This window comes from Eleutherodactylus coqui, chromosome 2, assembly GCF_035609145.1.
Source record: "Eleutherodactylus coqui strain aEleCoq1 chromosome 2, aEleCoq1.hap1, whole genome shotgun sequence".
Classification (NCBI taxonomy): domain Eukaryota; kingdom Metazoa; phylum Chordata; class Amphibia; order Anura; family Eleutherodactylidae; genus Eleutherodactylus; species Eleutherodactylus coqui.
The window spans coordinates 305,017,616-305,031,952 of record NC_089838.1 but is presented as its reverse complement, the minus strand read 5'-3'; the positions used below and the strand labels follow the sequence as shown (position 1 = coordinate 305,031,952).

The 14,337-nt window shown below is 50.9% G+C and overlaps 1 protein-coding gene across 1 annotated transcript in view; it reads right to left on the bottom strand.

Moving 5' to 3' along the window:
• Positions 1–14,133, bottom strand: part of LOC136610252 (olfactory receptor 1G1-like) — a 65,030-nt gene extending 50,897 nt beyond the window's left edge. The window contains exon 1 of the mRNA XM_066589490.1: positions 14,053–14,133. Within this exon, the coding sequence (XP_066445587.1) occupies positions 14,053–14,133 (81 nt within the window). The remainder of the gene's footprint in view (positions 1–14,052) is intronic.
• Positions 14,134–14,337: the final 204 nt, after the last annotated feature.

Sequence of the window (14,337 nt, the reverse complement as noted above, 5' to 3'; positions counted from 1 at the left end):
TGTGTAACTGCAAATAAAGCGTCTTATAATCGCTTACCCCTTCTGTGAGGTCCGTGTCACATAAAGCAGCATGTAGGCACTCGTACTGTGCATGTAAGTGACACACACCCTGCGTCCGACGTCTATGCACTGCACATGCACAAGAGAACAAAGTGCCCGCGAGTATATGCTAAAAGGGCCTAGTGACGTGATCTTCCCGGTCAATGTTTTACCAACATTGATCCATTGCTGCGCAAGCGCAGGAATTGTGAGCAATTGCGTGAGAATAGTGAGGTGAATGCCTAATGAGGTCCGATCACGTGATCATAATCAAGGAAAACATCACAAATAGAGATGAGCGAACGCGTTCGTCCGAGCTTGATATTCGTGCGAATATTAGGGTGTTCGGGATGTTCGTTATTCGTGACGAACACCATGCGGTGTTCTGGTTACTTTCACTTCCTTCCCTGAGACGTTAGCGCGCTTTTCTGGCCAATTGAAAGACAGGGAAGGCATTACAACTTCCCCCTGCAACGTTTAAGCCCTATACCACCCCCCTGCTGTGAGTGGCTGGCGAGATCAGGTGTTCGCCTAATATAAAAGTCGGCCCCTCCCGCGGCTCGCCTCAGATGCGGTGTGAGTTAGATGAGGGACAGTGCTGTTTATACCGGAGCTGCTGTAGGGAAAGAATTGGTAGTTAGTGTAGGCTTCAAGACCCCCCAAAGGTCCTTATTAGGGCCACTGATAGCTGTGTGTTGGCTGCTGTTAGCAGTGGGATTTTTTTTTCTTTCTCAAAATCGCCTCTGCAGACCGTTGCACCTGGCATTAGGGACAGAAGTGCTGCATAGGCAGGGAGAGTGTTAGGAGTGAGTGTAGCCTTCAAGAACCTCAACGGTCCTTTCTAGGGCCATATTTATCCGTGTGCAGTACTGTCCAGGCTGCTGTTGGCTGTGCTGCATTTTTTTTGGGCTTCTCAAAATCGCCTCTGCAGAGCATTGCACCCTCCATTGATACTGCAGGGAAAGAATTGTATAGGCAGGGCCACAACACAGTTATTATTCATAGAATATACGCAGTGCTGCCTGTTGGTGGGAAAAAACTGAAAAGAAATCTATTTGTCCAGCCTGTGTCCGTCCTTACGCCTGTGGAGACGTGTGAGCTGCGTGAAAAACATTGCTAAATCATACGCAGCCAGCTACGCTTTACTGCTGGGTTCGCCATTTGCTTTCCTTAATTGGGGAAAAAAATACCTGCTCTCCAAGAGTTATAATAACTCTGCTACCCTCACGTTCTGTGACACATAAGCAGGGACACAGCGCAGTTATTAAACTTCGCAGGTTCATTGAATATACGCAGTGCTGCCTGTTGGTGGGAAAAAACTGAAAACAAATCTATTTGTCCAGCCTGTGTCCGTCCTTACGCCTGTGGAGACGTGTGAGCTGCGTGAAAAACATTGCTAAATCATACGCAGCCAGCTACGCTTTACTGCTGGGTTCGCCATTTGCTTTCCTTAATTGGGAAAAAAAATACCTGCTCTCCAAGAGTTATAATAACTCTGCTACCCTCACGTTCTGTGACACATAAGCAGGGACACAGCGCAGTTATTAAACTTCGCAGGTTCATTGAATATACGCAGTGCTGCCTGTTGGTGGGAAAAAACTGAAAAGAAATCTATTTGTCCAGCCTGTGTCCGTCCTTACGCCTGTGTAGACGTGTGAGCTGCGTGAAAAACATTGCTAAATCATACGCAGCCAGCTACGCTTTACTGCTGGGTTCGCCATTTGCTTTCCTTAATTGGGGAAAAAAATACCTGCTCTCCAAGAGTTATAATAACTCTGCTACCCTCACGTTCTGTGACACATAAGCAGGGACACAGCGCAGTTATTAAACTTAGATAATTCATTCACTAGAGGCAGTGGGGCCTTTCGTTTTCCAAAAAGGGCAAAAATTATATTTGGCCTGCAGTCTTGCGCCAATTTATTTCCTGCCTGGGAAATCTAATCACTGGTAATACAGCATGCTGAGGGGTAGGGGTAAGCCTAGAGGACGTGGACGTGGACGTGGCCGAGGACGCGGAGGGCCAAGTCAGGGTGTGGGCACAGGCCAAGCTCCTGATCCAGGTGTGTCGCAGCCGACTGCTGCGCGATTAGGAGAGAGGCACGTTTCTGGCGTCCCCACATTCATCGCCCAATTAATGGGTCCACGCGGGAGACGGTTATTAGAAAATGAGCAGTGTGAGCAGGTCCTGTCCTGGATGGCAGAAAGTGCTTCGAGCAACCTATCGTCTACCCGCAGTTCTGCGCCGTCCACTGCTGCCAATCCGAATCCTCTGTCTGCTGCTCCTCCTTCCTCCCAGCCTCCTCACTCCACTACAATAACACCTGCTCAGGAGCGGGAGCACTCCCAGGAACTGTTCTCGGGCCCCTGCTTAGATTGGGCAGCAGCGGTTCCTCTCCCACCAGAGGAGTTTATCGTCACTGATGCCCAACCATTCGAAAGTTCCCGGGGTCCGGGGGAAGAGGCTGGGGACTTCCGCCAACTGTCTCAACAACTTTCTGTGGGTGAGGAGGACGATGACGATCAGACACAGTTGTCTTGCAGTGAGGTAGTAGTAAGGGCAGTAAGTCCCAGGGAGCAGCGCACAGAGGATTCGGAGGAAGAGCAGCAGGACGATGAGGTGACTGACCCCACCTGGTGTGCAACGCTTACTCAGGAGGACAGGTCTTCAGAGGGGGAGTCAAGGGCATCAGCAGGGCAGGTTGCAAGAGGCAGTGCAGTGGCCAGGGGTAGAGGCAGGGCCAGACCGAATAATCCACCAAGTGTTTCCCAAAGCGCCCCCTCGCGCCATGCCACCCTGCGGAGGCCGAGGTGCTCTAAGGTCTGGCAGTTTTTCACAGAGACGCCTGACGACCGACGAACAGTGGTGTGCAACCTTTGTCGCGCAAAGCTCAGCCGGGGAGCCAACACCAACAGCCTCACCACCACCAGCATGCGCAGACATATGATGGCCAAGCACCCCACAAGGTGGGACGAAGGCCGTTCACCGCCTCCGGTTTGCACCCCTGCCTCTCCCCCTGTGCCCCAACCTGCCACTGAGATGCAACCCCCCTCTCAGGACACAGGCACTACCGCCTCATGGCCTGCACCCACACCCTCATCTCCGCTGTCCTCGGCCCCATCCAGCAGTGTAGTTCAGCGCACCGTTCAGCCGTCGCTTGCGCAAGTGTTCGAGCGCAAGCGCAAGTACGCCGCCACGCACCCGCACGCTCAAACGTTAACCGTCCGCATCGCAAAATTCATCAGCCTTGAGATGCTGCCGTATAGGGTTGTGGAAACGGAGTCCTTCAAAAGTATCATGGAGGCGGCGGCCCCGCGCTACTCAGTTCCCAGTCGCCACTACTTTTCCCGATGTGCCGTCCCAGCCCTGCACGACCACGTCTCCCGCAACATTGTGCGCGCCCTCACCAACGCGGTTACTGCCACGGTCCACTTAACTACGGACACGTGGACAAGCACAGGCGGGCAGGGCCACTACATCTCCCTGACGGCACATTGGGTGAATTTAGTGGAGGCTGGGACAGAGTCAGAGCCTGGGACCGCTCACGTCCTACCCACCCCCAGAATTGCGGGCCCCAGCTCGGTGCTGGTATCTGCGGAGGTCTATGCTTCCTCCACTAAAGCACCCTCCTCCTCCTCCTCCTCCTCTGTCTCACAATCAAGATGTGTTAGCAGCAGCATGTCGCCAGCAGTCGGTGTCGCGCGGTGTGGCAGCACAGCGGTGGGCAAGCGTCAGCAGGCCGTGCTGAAACTACTCAGCTTAGGCGATAAGAGGCACACGGCCCACGAACTGCTGCAGGGTCTGACACAGCAGACGGACCGCTGGCTTGCGCCGCTGAGCCTCCAACCGGGCATGGTCGTGTGTGACAACGGCCGTAACCTGGTGGCGGCTCTGCAGCTCGGCAGCCTCACGCACGTGCCATGCCTGGCCCACGTATTTAATTTGGTGGTTCAGCGCTTTCTGAAAAGCTACCCACGCTTGTCAGACCTGCTCGTAAAGGCGCGCCGGCTCTGCGCACATTTCCGCAAGTCCCACACGGACGCTGCCACCCTGCGCACCCTGCAACATCACTTTAAGCTGCCAGTGCACCGACTGCTGTGCGACGTGCCCACACGGTGGAACTCTACGCTCCACATGTTGGCCAGGCTCTATGAACAGCGTAGAGCTATAGTCGAATACCAACTCCAACATGGGCGGCGCAGTGGGAGTCAGCCTCCTCAATTCCTTTCAGAAGAGTGGGCCTGGTTGGCAGACATCTGCCATGTCCTTGGTAATTTTGAGGAGTCTACCCAGGTGGTGAGCGGCGATGCTACAATCATTAGCGTCACCATTCCTCTGCTATGCATCTTGAGAAATTCCCTGCAAACCATAAAGGCAGCTGCTTTGCGCTCGGAAACGGGGGCGGGGGAAGACAGTATGCCGCTGGATAGTCAGGGCACCCTCCTGTCTATTTCTCAGCGCGTACAGGAGGAGGAGGAGGAGCATGAGGAGGATGAGGAGGAGGGGGAAGAGACAGCTTGGCCCGCTGCTGACGGTACACCGGCTGATTGCCTGTCATCCTTTCAGCGTGTATGGCCTGAGGAGGAGGAGGAGGAGGAGGAGGATCCTGAAAGTGATCTTCCTAGTGAAGACAGCCATGTGTTGCGTACAGGTACCCTGGCACACATGGCTGACTTCATGTTAGGATGCCTTTCTCGTGACCCTCGCGTTGCACGCATTCTGGCCACTACGGATTACTGGGTGTACACACTGCTCGATCCACGGTATAAGGAGAACCTGCCCACTCTGATTCCCGAAGAGGAAAGGGGTTCGAGAGTGTTGCTATACCACAGGACCCTTGCGGACAAGCTGATGGTAAAATTCCCAGCCGACAGCGCTAGTGGCAGAAGGCGCAGTTCCGAGGGCCATGTTGCAGGGGATGTGCGTAGATCGAGCAGCATGTACATCCCAGGCAGTGCAACAGTCTTTAAGGGCCTGGCCAGCTTTATGGCTCCCCACCAAGACTGTGTCACCGCTCCCCAGTCACGGCTGAGTCGGCGGGAGCACTGCAAAAGGATGGTGAGGGAGTACGTAGCGGATCGCACGACCATCCTTGGTGACGCCTCTGCCCCCTACAACTACTGGGTGTCGAAGCTGGACACGTGGCCTGAACTAGCCCTGTATGCCCTTGAGGTGCTTGCTTGTCCTGCGGCTAGCGTCTTGTCGGAGAGGGTGTTTAGTGCGGCTGGGGGAATCATCACCGATAAGCGTAGCCGCTTGTCAACCGACAGTGCCGACAGGCTAACACTCATCAAGATGAACAAAGGCTGGATTTCCCCAGACTTCTGTTCTCCACCAGCGGACAGCAGCGATACGTAAGCAATACGTAGGCTGCACCCGCGGATGGAAGCTACGTTCTCTCTCACCATCCAAAACGGGGACATTTCTGCTTCATCAATCTGTGTCTAATATTCCTCCTCCTCCTCCTCCTGCTCCTCCTCCTGAAACCTCACGTAATCACGCTGAACGGGCAATTTTTCTTAGGGCCACAAGGCTCACTCAAATAATTTTTCTGAACAATTTTTCTAAGTTTCAATTAGCTTAAAAGCGTTGGAACTTTAACTTGAACCAATTTTTCGTTACACTGGGCTGCCTCCAGGCCTAGTTACCACTTAAGCCACATTAACCAAAGCGATTCACCTGCCATCTTGATTGGGCATGGCCAATTTTTACTGAGGTACATTAGTACTGTTGGTACACCAATTTTTTGGGGCCCTCACCTACAGTGTAATCATAGTAATTTCTATGTTCTTCGCCTGCACTCATGGTACAGAAAGGTGTGTGGGGTTGGCCTACAGTTTAGCTACATAAATGTCACTTGTGCCTTGGCTATACTAAGGCTACTGAAATGGAACGAAGACTGCGCTCCCGCTATACTGCTGCTTCAGAATTGTTACTGGGGCCTGTCTTGAGTGCTACTATTGCTTACATGGAACGAAGACTGCGCTCCCGCTATACTGCTGCTTCAGAATTGTTACTGGGGCCTGTCTTGAGTGCTACTATTGCTTACATGGAACGAAGACTGCGCTCCCGCTATACTGCTGCTTCAGAATTGTTACTGGGGCCTGTCTTGAGTGCTACTATTGCTTACATGGAACGAAGACTGCGCTCCCGCTATACTGCTGCTTCAGAATTGTTACTGGGGCCTGTCTTGAGTGCTACTATTGCTTACATGGAACGAAGACTGCGCTCCCGCTATACTGCTGCTTCAGAATTGTTACTGGGGCCTGTCTTGAGTGCTACTATTGCTTACATGGAACGGACACGTGGAGAGGACACGTAGTGCCTCAAAAACATCCCCCTCCTCCTCCAACAGGGAAAACATTGTTGGCAAATGCCTTTGCATTGGTTCGTCTGGCGGCAGTCCAAGAATTTCACCTTTACCGACACTACTAGAGAGCCCCCCCACCATCCCCCCGCCACGGCCCACTTAATCCTGGCCACATTCCGAAAACCAACAAAATACAACCGTGGTACTAGGTCCGCAGTCACCACCACATTACCACCAACGCGGTTACTGTTAAGGTGCATATAACCACGGACACGTGGAGAGGACACGTAGTGCCTCAAAAACATCCCCCTCCTCCTCCAACAGGGAAAACATTGTTGGCAAATGCCTTTGCATTGGTTCGTCTGGCGGCAGTCCAAGAATTTCACCTTTACCGACACTACTAGAGAGCCCCCCCACCATCCCCCCACCACGGCCCACTTAATCCTGGCCACATTCCGAAAACCAACAAAATACAACCGTGGTACTAGGTCCGCAGTCACCACCACATTACCACCAACGCGGTTACTGTTAAGGTGCATATAACCACGGACACGTGGAGAGGACACGTAGTGCCTCAAAAACATCCCCCTCCTCCTCCAACAGGGAAAACATTCTTGGCAAATGTCTTTGCATTGCTTCGTCTGGTGGCAGTCCAAGAATTTCACCTTTACCGACACAACGAGAGCCCCCACACCATCCCCCCGCCACGGCCCACTTAATCCTGGCCGCATTCCGAAAACCAACAAAATACAACCGTGGTACTAGGTCCGCAGTCACCACCACATTACCACCAACGCGGTTACTGTTAAGGTGCATATAACCAGTCTGACTGGGGCATGCAGACACCTTGACAGAATGAATAGTGTGTGGCACATAGGTTCCCCATTGCTATGCCCACGTGTGCAGCTCCTGATGGCGGTGGCACAGGATTGTATTTCTCATTGCTTCTGTACAGCATTGTGGGCTATCGCCCCGCCCCTATTAAAGAGGGTCGCTACCTAGCCGTGCCAACCCTGTGCAGTGTGTGCCTGCGGTCCCTCGTCGTGGCAGACGCACTTCTAAATAGACGTGAGGGTGGTGTGGCATGAGGGCAGCTGAAGGCTGCGCAGGGACAGTTTGGTGTGCGCTGTGGGGGGGAGGGGGTGCGGTTGGGCAGCATGTAACTCAGGAGAAGTGGCAGTGGAGTGTCATGCAGGCAGTGATTGTGCTTTGTTGGAGGTAGTGTGGTGCTTAGCAAAGGTATGCCATGCTAATGAGCGCTTTTCAGAAGTAAAAGTTGTTGGGAGGGGGGGGGGGCCCACTCTTGCCGCTATTGTGGCTTAATAGTGGGACCTGTGAACTTAGGATGCAGCCCAACATGTAGCCCCTCGCCTGCCCTATCCGTCACTGTGTCATTCCCATCACTTTCCTGAATTGCCCAGATTTTCACACATGAAAACCTTAGCGAGCATCGGCGAAATACAAAAATGTTCCGGTCGCCCATTGACTTCAATGGGGTTCGTTGTTCGAAACGAACCCTCGAGCATCACGGGAAGTTCGTTACGAATAACGAACACCCGAACATTTTGGTGTTCGCTCATCTCTAATCACAAACACTATCAGCAGCATCACCATTGAAGAGCTTCAGGCAATATCAGCCAACATGTTGCAACATGCCCAGAGGTGCATAGCAGTGAATGAGGACCACTTCCAGTATCTGTTGTAACATGTGAGTAAATCAATAAAACTTTGGGGAAAAAAACAATCCACTTGCTCATTCTTGCTTTGGCAGTATTGTTAGCAGAAGACTATTTTTCCAAGGCCCACCCTGTATAATCATCTTGGCTAGACTGTCACACAGCTTAACTGTGTATTGGCACATTTCAATTGCCCTGGGACTTGATCCATCTCACTCTAAGTTCTCTTCCTCTTTTTGACCAGCAATTGCCTAGTGTGATGAAACCCTGAAAGACAACCTTGAGAAAGAATATCTATCCTGACATTTTCCAGCTCTCCACTATGTTACTACTCCTGGGCAAGTCATATTTGAAAATTTGTATGGTGGAGAGAGTCTGATGTGTCCGGATAGTGAGCTCTAGAGTATGACAGATACATGTCAGATGATGATTGTAGCAGCAGACAAGAGAAGAACAGAGAAGTTTTAGGAGCATTGCAGATAATTTGTGGGAAGGAATTTGAAGATTAGAGGAGAGATGGAAGTGACAGGTTGTGGACAGTCTTGGCTGTCGTTGTTAGTATTTGACATACATTTGCTGTCATACATGTAAGTTCTACTGGGGGGGGGGGCCTTGAGGATATACAGGAGCCGGGTTTAGCAGATACCCTCGCAGCATCACCTTCAGTGGAACAGGAGGCCACCACTAAAAAGAGAGGCGGTGGCTCCACTTGAGACCCTTTCAGCCGGCAATTCCATCCACGGACAACCTACAGGCATGACCAGTTGTTGCCCTTTAGTGCAGAGGAATCTCCGCTTCCATGGATTGTCATCCACAGGGCCAATAGGCCAACACTTTTATACCCCCAGGGTTGCATCCCTATATAAGGGATTTTGAGGACCCGGGGGTACAAGATTATTTCAGTGCTGGAGAGCACCTACTACTCTGGAGACAGCTATGTCCCCCTTCGTTGCTAGAGAGGAACCTGGCCCGGTAACCACACCACCCAGGACAGTGACTCGGCATGTGAAATATTAGAAGCAGCTTCACTTGGACCTCTATTGGTATACTGTCGAATATGTACTGAACATATGATGAATTACATATAAAGAAACTTCTTAGGGTACATGTACATGGACTGTGTTTCTGTCTGATTTTTGGACCAAAGAATCTGTTTGAAAAAACGAACAGAAATAGCAATCGTTTGTTTGAATGTGTGTATGCACATGTTTTTTTTTACTCTCCTCTCTCTCCTGCTCTCTCTATTCTCTCTCTCTCTCTCTATGTCTTCTTCTCTCTCCTTTTTCTCCTTCTATCCCTTTCCTCTCTCTCTCTCCTTTACTTTATGTCTCTTTCTCTGTCTCATTCTCCATCTTACTCTTTCCCTTCTCTCTCTCCTTCCCAGAGTACACAGGGTGCCATCTCTGCTTTACATTTTGAGGTGAAAGGGAAGTTTTCTAGGCCTTTCACTTGTCCATATTTCCTCACCGTGTTGAGGTTAGAAAACCTCCTATATATATCCTCCCAATATCAGCAGGCATTACACAGCTTTTGAAGCCAAAAACAGAAGTGGATAAAAAAAGAGATAAAAAGAAAAGTGCTCTCTGTTCTTTATAGGCATTAAAAGGTATCATATCTAGAAGAGTATTTTCTTTCTCTCACTGACTGCAATAATATTCTGTCTTATCTATTCTCTCCTTTTAGGATCCACAAATGATTTTGGCTTCAGAAACTGCATCAAAAGATCTGAACAAAATCTGTACTTTTGCTGGCACCTTAAATATCCCCATTTTACAAGTGATTTCTACCAGTGTGTCTTTTATCCATAATTATTTTAATTTAAATAATATAAAATTTACTATTTGAGTTCAAAAAGTGCAATATTAATAGTAAATGGCTGATACTTACTGTGCAAGCTGTTGGCACATCAAGAAGGAATACTTCATATATCATAGCACTGGGTAAAGGAGGATTACTCACTCTTTCCTGAGGGTTTTAAAGATGTACGATTGCTCTTGAGACAGGAGATGTTTTTTCCCCTGTGGTATATTATCTCAATTCAGCCTAAATATTTTAGTATTTTGCTAAGATATTCAGCAGGGAATGTAATTTCTCTAGTGAAAACTATATTCATCCTATCAATAATAAGGCTTAATTCCTCCATCTCATTATAGAGGATATACACACACACACACACACACACACACACACATATATATATATATATATATATATATATATATATATATATATATATATTTATATATTTATTCATAGTGACCCCTTTGATATACACGGAAAGGCCACAAGTGTACAACTAAAAGTCAGCTTTCCGTAGGTCTAGGGATTTCCATTTTCCTTCTGCCTTCGAGGAGCCATTTCTGGCCACATAATTGTGGCACTACCGGAGGTCCTAGAACTCACTAGGACTACCTCTGTGTGCTGGTGCTATATATGGGTGCCTCCAAATCACATGTCAGTGGCCATCTTAGCATATAGTTTTAGTATAGTGTGTATGGCATCAGCGGGAAGTGACAGAGCAGCAGAGAGATGCAGCCAGTGAGTGAGAAGCAGACAATGTGCGAGAGCCCAGGGTGGAGAGCTCAGGGTGCATATTCCAGAAAAAGTGCACAGAGGCTGTTATATTATTAGCTGAAGTGCTAGACAGAAGGGATAACTGAAGTGGCAGCGATCTTATCCACAGACCAGAGAGTGACCTGGAGGCCATGGTGAACTATGAGTGGCACAAGGTGTGGATATTGCTAGATCCCCACACTTGGAAAGCGGTCTGGGTAGCAGCAGTGTCCCTAAGCTGGGGTCCAGTACAGGCATCAACATAAAGGCCCTGATGAATGAAGGTGAAGATGATGGACTTAGAGGGCCCTGATGACTGAAGGTGAAAATTATGGATTTAGAGGGCCCTGAAGACCAAATGGCGAAAGGTTCCAGATCAGTTGCCATCCAATGAGACTGAGCAGTTGTATTATGGCCCTAGTGTGGAGGGGACGGTTAGGGACGCTCCATTTGCCTGAAGGACATAAGTGAAGCTCGACCTCAGTTTGGTGTGCATTAGAGATGAGCGAACGTACTCGTCCGAGCTTGATGCTCGCTCGAGTATTAGGGTGCTCGAGATGCTCGTTACTCGAGACGAGCACCACGCGTTACTCGAGTCAATCCCATTTCCTTCCCTGCATGTTTAGTGCCATTTTCTGGCCAATAGACATGCAGGGAAGGCATTACAACTTCCTCCTGTGACGTGCCAGCCCTATCCCACCCCCCTGCAGTGAGTGGCTGGTGAGATCAAGTGACCCCCGAGTATTTAAAGCAGTCCCGCCCGCGGCTCGCCACAGACACACGCTGGCACAGATTAGGGAGAGTGCTGTTCCTGCTATAGGGAGAGTGTTAGGCTACTGTTAGCGTCTTCAAGAACCCCAACGGTCCTTCTTAGGGCCACATCTGACGTGTGCATTACTGTTGTAGCTGCTGGGAGCAGTTTTGCACAATTTTTTTTTTTTTTTTCATCTTGGGCTGTGCAGGCTATAGCGTTCTCAGTCTGCAGTCAATTATACAGAGTATAGCGGCAGTATAGGTGAGGCAGGGACAGTGGTAGTGTTGAATCCTGTCAACAAGTACCTCAAAAAAGCTCCTTCTTAGGGCTACCTGTGACCGTGTGCATTTTACTGCGCGGCTGCTGGGAGTTGTAGTGCCTCACTATTACCCAGCTAGGCCTTTTTGCAGCCTTGCGTACAATTTTTTGGGGACTGCAGTGTGCATTACATAACCGCTGTCAGCCTCCAACTGCAGGCCAATAATTGCATATTTTTTTACACCGCTCTGTGTGTGTCATCAACTTCATGCACAGCGTGCGGCGACAGCCCCTGGTAGAGGGAAAGTCATATACGCGCTCTCTAGGCTGTTAGCTTTTTCAAAAAAATTTGAAAAAAAGCTCCTTCTTTGGGCTACCTGTGACCGTGTGCATTATACTGCGTGGCTCCTGGGAGTTGTAGTGCCTCACTATTACCCAGCTAGGCCTTTTTGCAGCCTTGCGTACAATTTTTTTGGGACTGCAGTGTGCGTTACATAACCGCTGTCAGCCTCCAACTGCAGGCCAATATTTGCTTAATTTTTTACACCGCTCTGTGTGTCCTGTCAACTTCACGCACAACGTGCGGTGACAGCCCCTGACAGAGGGAAAGACATATGCATAATTATTCAGACCACTCTGTGTCTGCTCTATTCGTAATCCACCATGCTGAGGGGTAGGCCTAGAGGACGTGGACGTAGACGCGGGCGAGGACACGGAGGTCCAAGTGAGGGTGTGGGCACCCGAGTTCCTGGTCCAGGAGAATCGCAGCCGGCTGCTGCGGGATTAGGAGAGAGGCAAGTTTCTGGGGTCCCCAGCTTCATATCACAATTTTTGTAACAAACCTTTATTACAAACTGAGCAGTGTGAGCAGGTCCTGTCATGGATGGCAGAAAATGCATCCAGCAATGTATCGACCACCCAGTCTTCTACACCGTCCACTGCTGCAACTCTGAATCCTCTCGCTGATGCTCCTCCTTCCTCCCAGCCTCCTCACTCCATGAAAATGACACATTCTGATGCGCAGACAGACTCCCAGGAACTGTTCTCGTGCCCCTGCCTTGATTGGGAAAAAATGGTTCCTCTCTCAGCTGAGGAGTTTGTCGTGACCGATGCCCAACCTTTGGAAAGTTCCCAGGGTCCGGGTGATGATGCTGGGGACTTTCGGCAACTGTCTCAAGAGCTTTCAGTGGGTGAGGAGGTCAATGATGATGAGACACAGTTGTCTATCTGTGAGATAGTAGTAAGGACACTAAATCCGAGGGAGGAGCGCACAGAGGATTCGGAGGAAGAGCCACTGGACGATGAGGTGACTGATCCCACCTGGTTCGCTAAGCAAACTGAGGAGAGGTCTTCAGAGGGGGAGGCAAGTGCAGCAGCAGGACAGGTTGGAAGAGGCAGTGGGGTGGTCAGGGGTAGAGGCAGGGACAGAGCGAAGACTCCCCCAACTGTTTCCCAAAGCACCCCCTCGCGCCAAGCCACCCTGCAGAGGCCTAGGTGAGGATGTTTTTCAGTGAGAGCGCGGATGACCGACGAACAGTGATGTGCAACCTGTGTCGCACCAAGATCAGCCGGGGAGCCACCAGTACCAGCCTCACCACCACCAGCATGCGCAGGCATATGATGGCCAAGCACCCCAGAAGGTGGGACAAAGGCCGTTCACCGCCTCCGGGTCGCACCATTGCCCTTTAGCCCTGTGCCCCAACCTGTCACTCAGATCCAAACCCCCTCTCAGGACACAGGCACGAGCGCCTCCCAGCCTGCACCCACACCCTCACCTCCGCTGTCCTCGGCCCCATCCAGCAATGTCTCACAGCGCAGCGTCCAGCTGTTGCTAGTGCAAGCGTTGGAGCACAAGTGCAAATACGCCGCCACGCACCCGCACGCTCAAGCATTAAACGTGCACATTGCCAAATTGATCAGCCTGGAGATGCTGCCGTACAGGCTTGTGGAAACAGAGGCTTTCTAAAACATGATGGCGGCGGCGGTCCCACGCTACTCGGTCCCCAGTCGCCACAATTTTTCCCGGTGTGCTGTCCCAGCCCTACACCAGCACGTCTCCCGCAACATCAATCGTGCCCTCACCAACGCGGTTACTAGGAAGGTCCACCTGACCATGGACACGTGGACAAGTACTGGCGGGCACATTTTGGTGGATGCTGGGACCGAGTCAGAGCCTGGGACCGTACATGTCCTACCCACACCCAGAATACCAGGTCCTTCCTCGGTTCTGGTATCTGCGGCGGTCTATGCCACCTCCTCTAAACCATCCCCCTCCTGCTCCTCCTACGCAACCTCTACCTCTCAATTAAGAAAAGTGAGCAGCACATCGCCAGCTGTCGGTATCGTGTGGCGCGGCAGCACCGCGGTGGGCAAGCGTCAGCAGGCCGTGCTGAAACTCCTCAGCCTAGGTGACAAAAGGCACACGGCCCCCAAGCTGTTGCAGGGTCTGACTGAGCAGACCGACCTCTGGCTTTCGCCGCTGAGCCTCCAACCGGGCATGGTCGTGTGTAACAACGTCCGTGTGATCAACTGCCAGTGCCGACATGCTTACACTCATAAAGATGAACAAAGCCTGGATTTCCCCAGACTTCTCTTCTCCACCAGCGGAGAGCAGCGGAACCTAAAGATTCTTTTCGCTGCAGCCGCAGATAAAAGCACAATTCTCTATCACCAGGAAAACGGGGCATTTAGCTTTGTCAATCTGTCTCTGACATTAGTCCTCCTCCTGCTACTCCTCCTCCAGAAACAA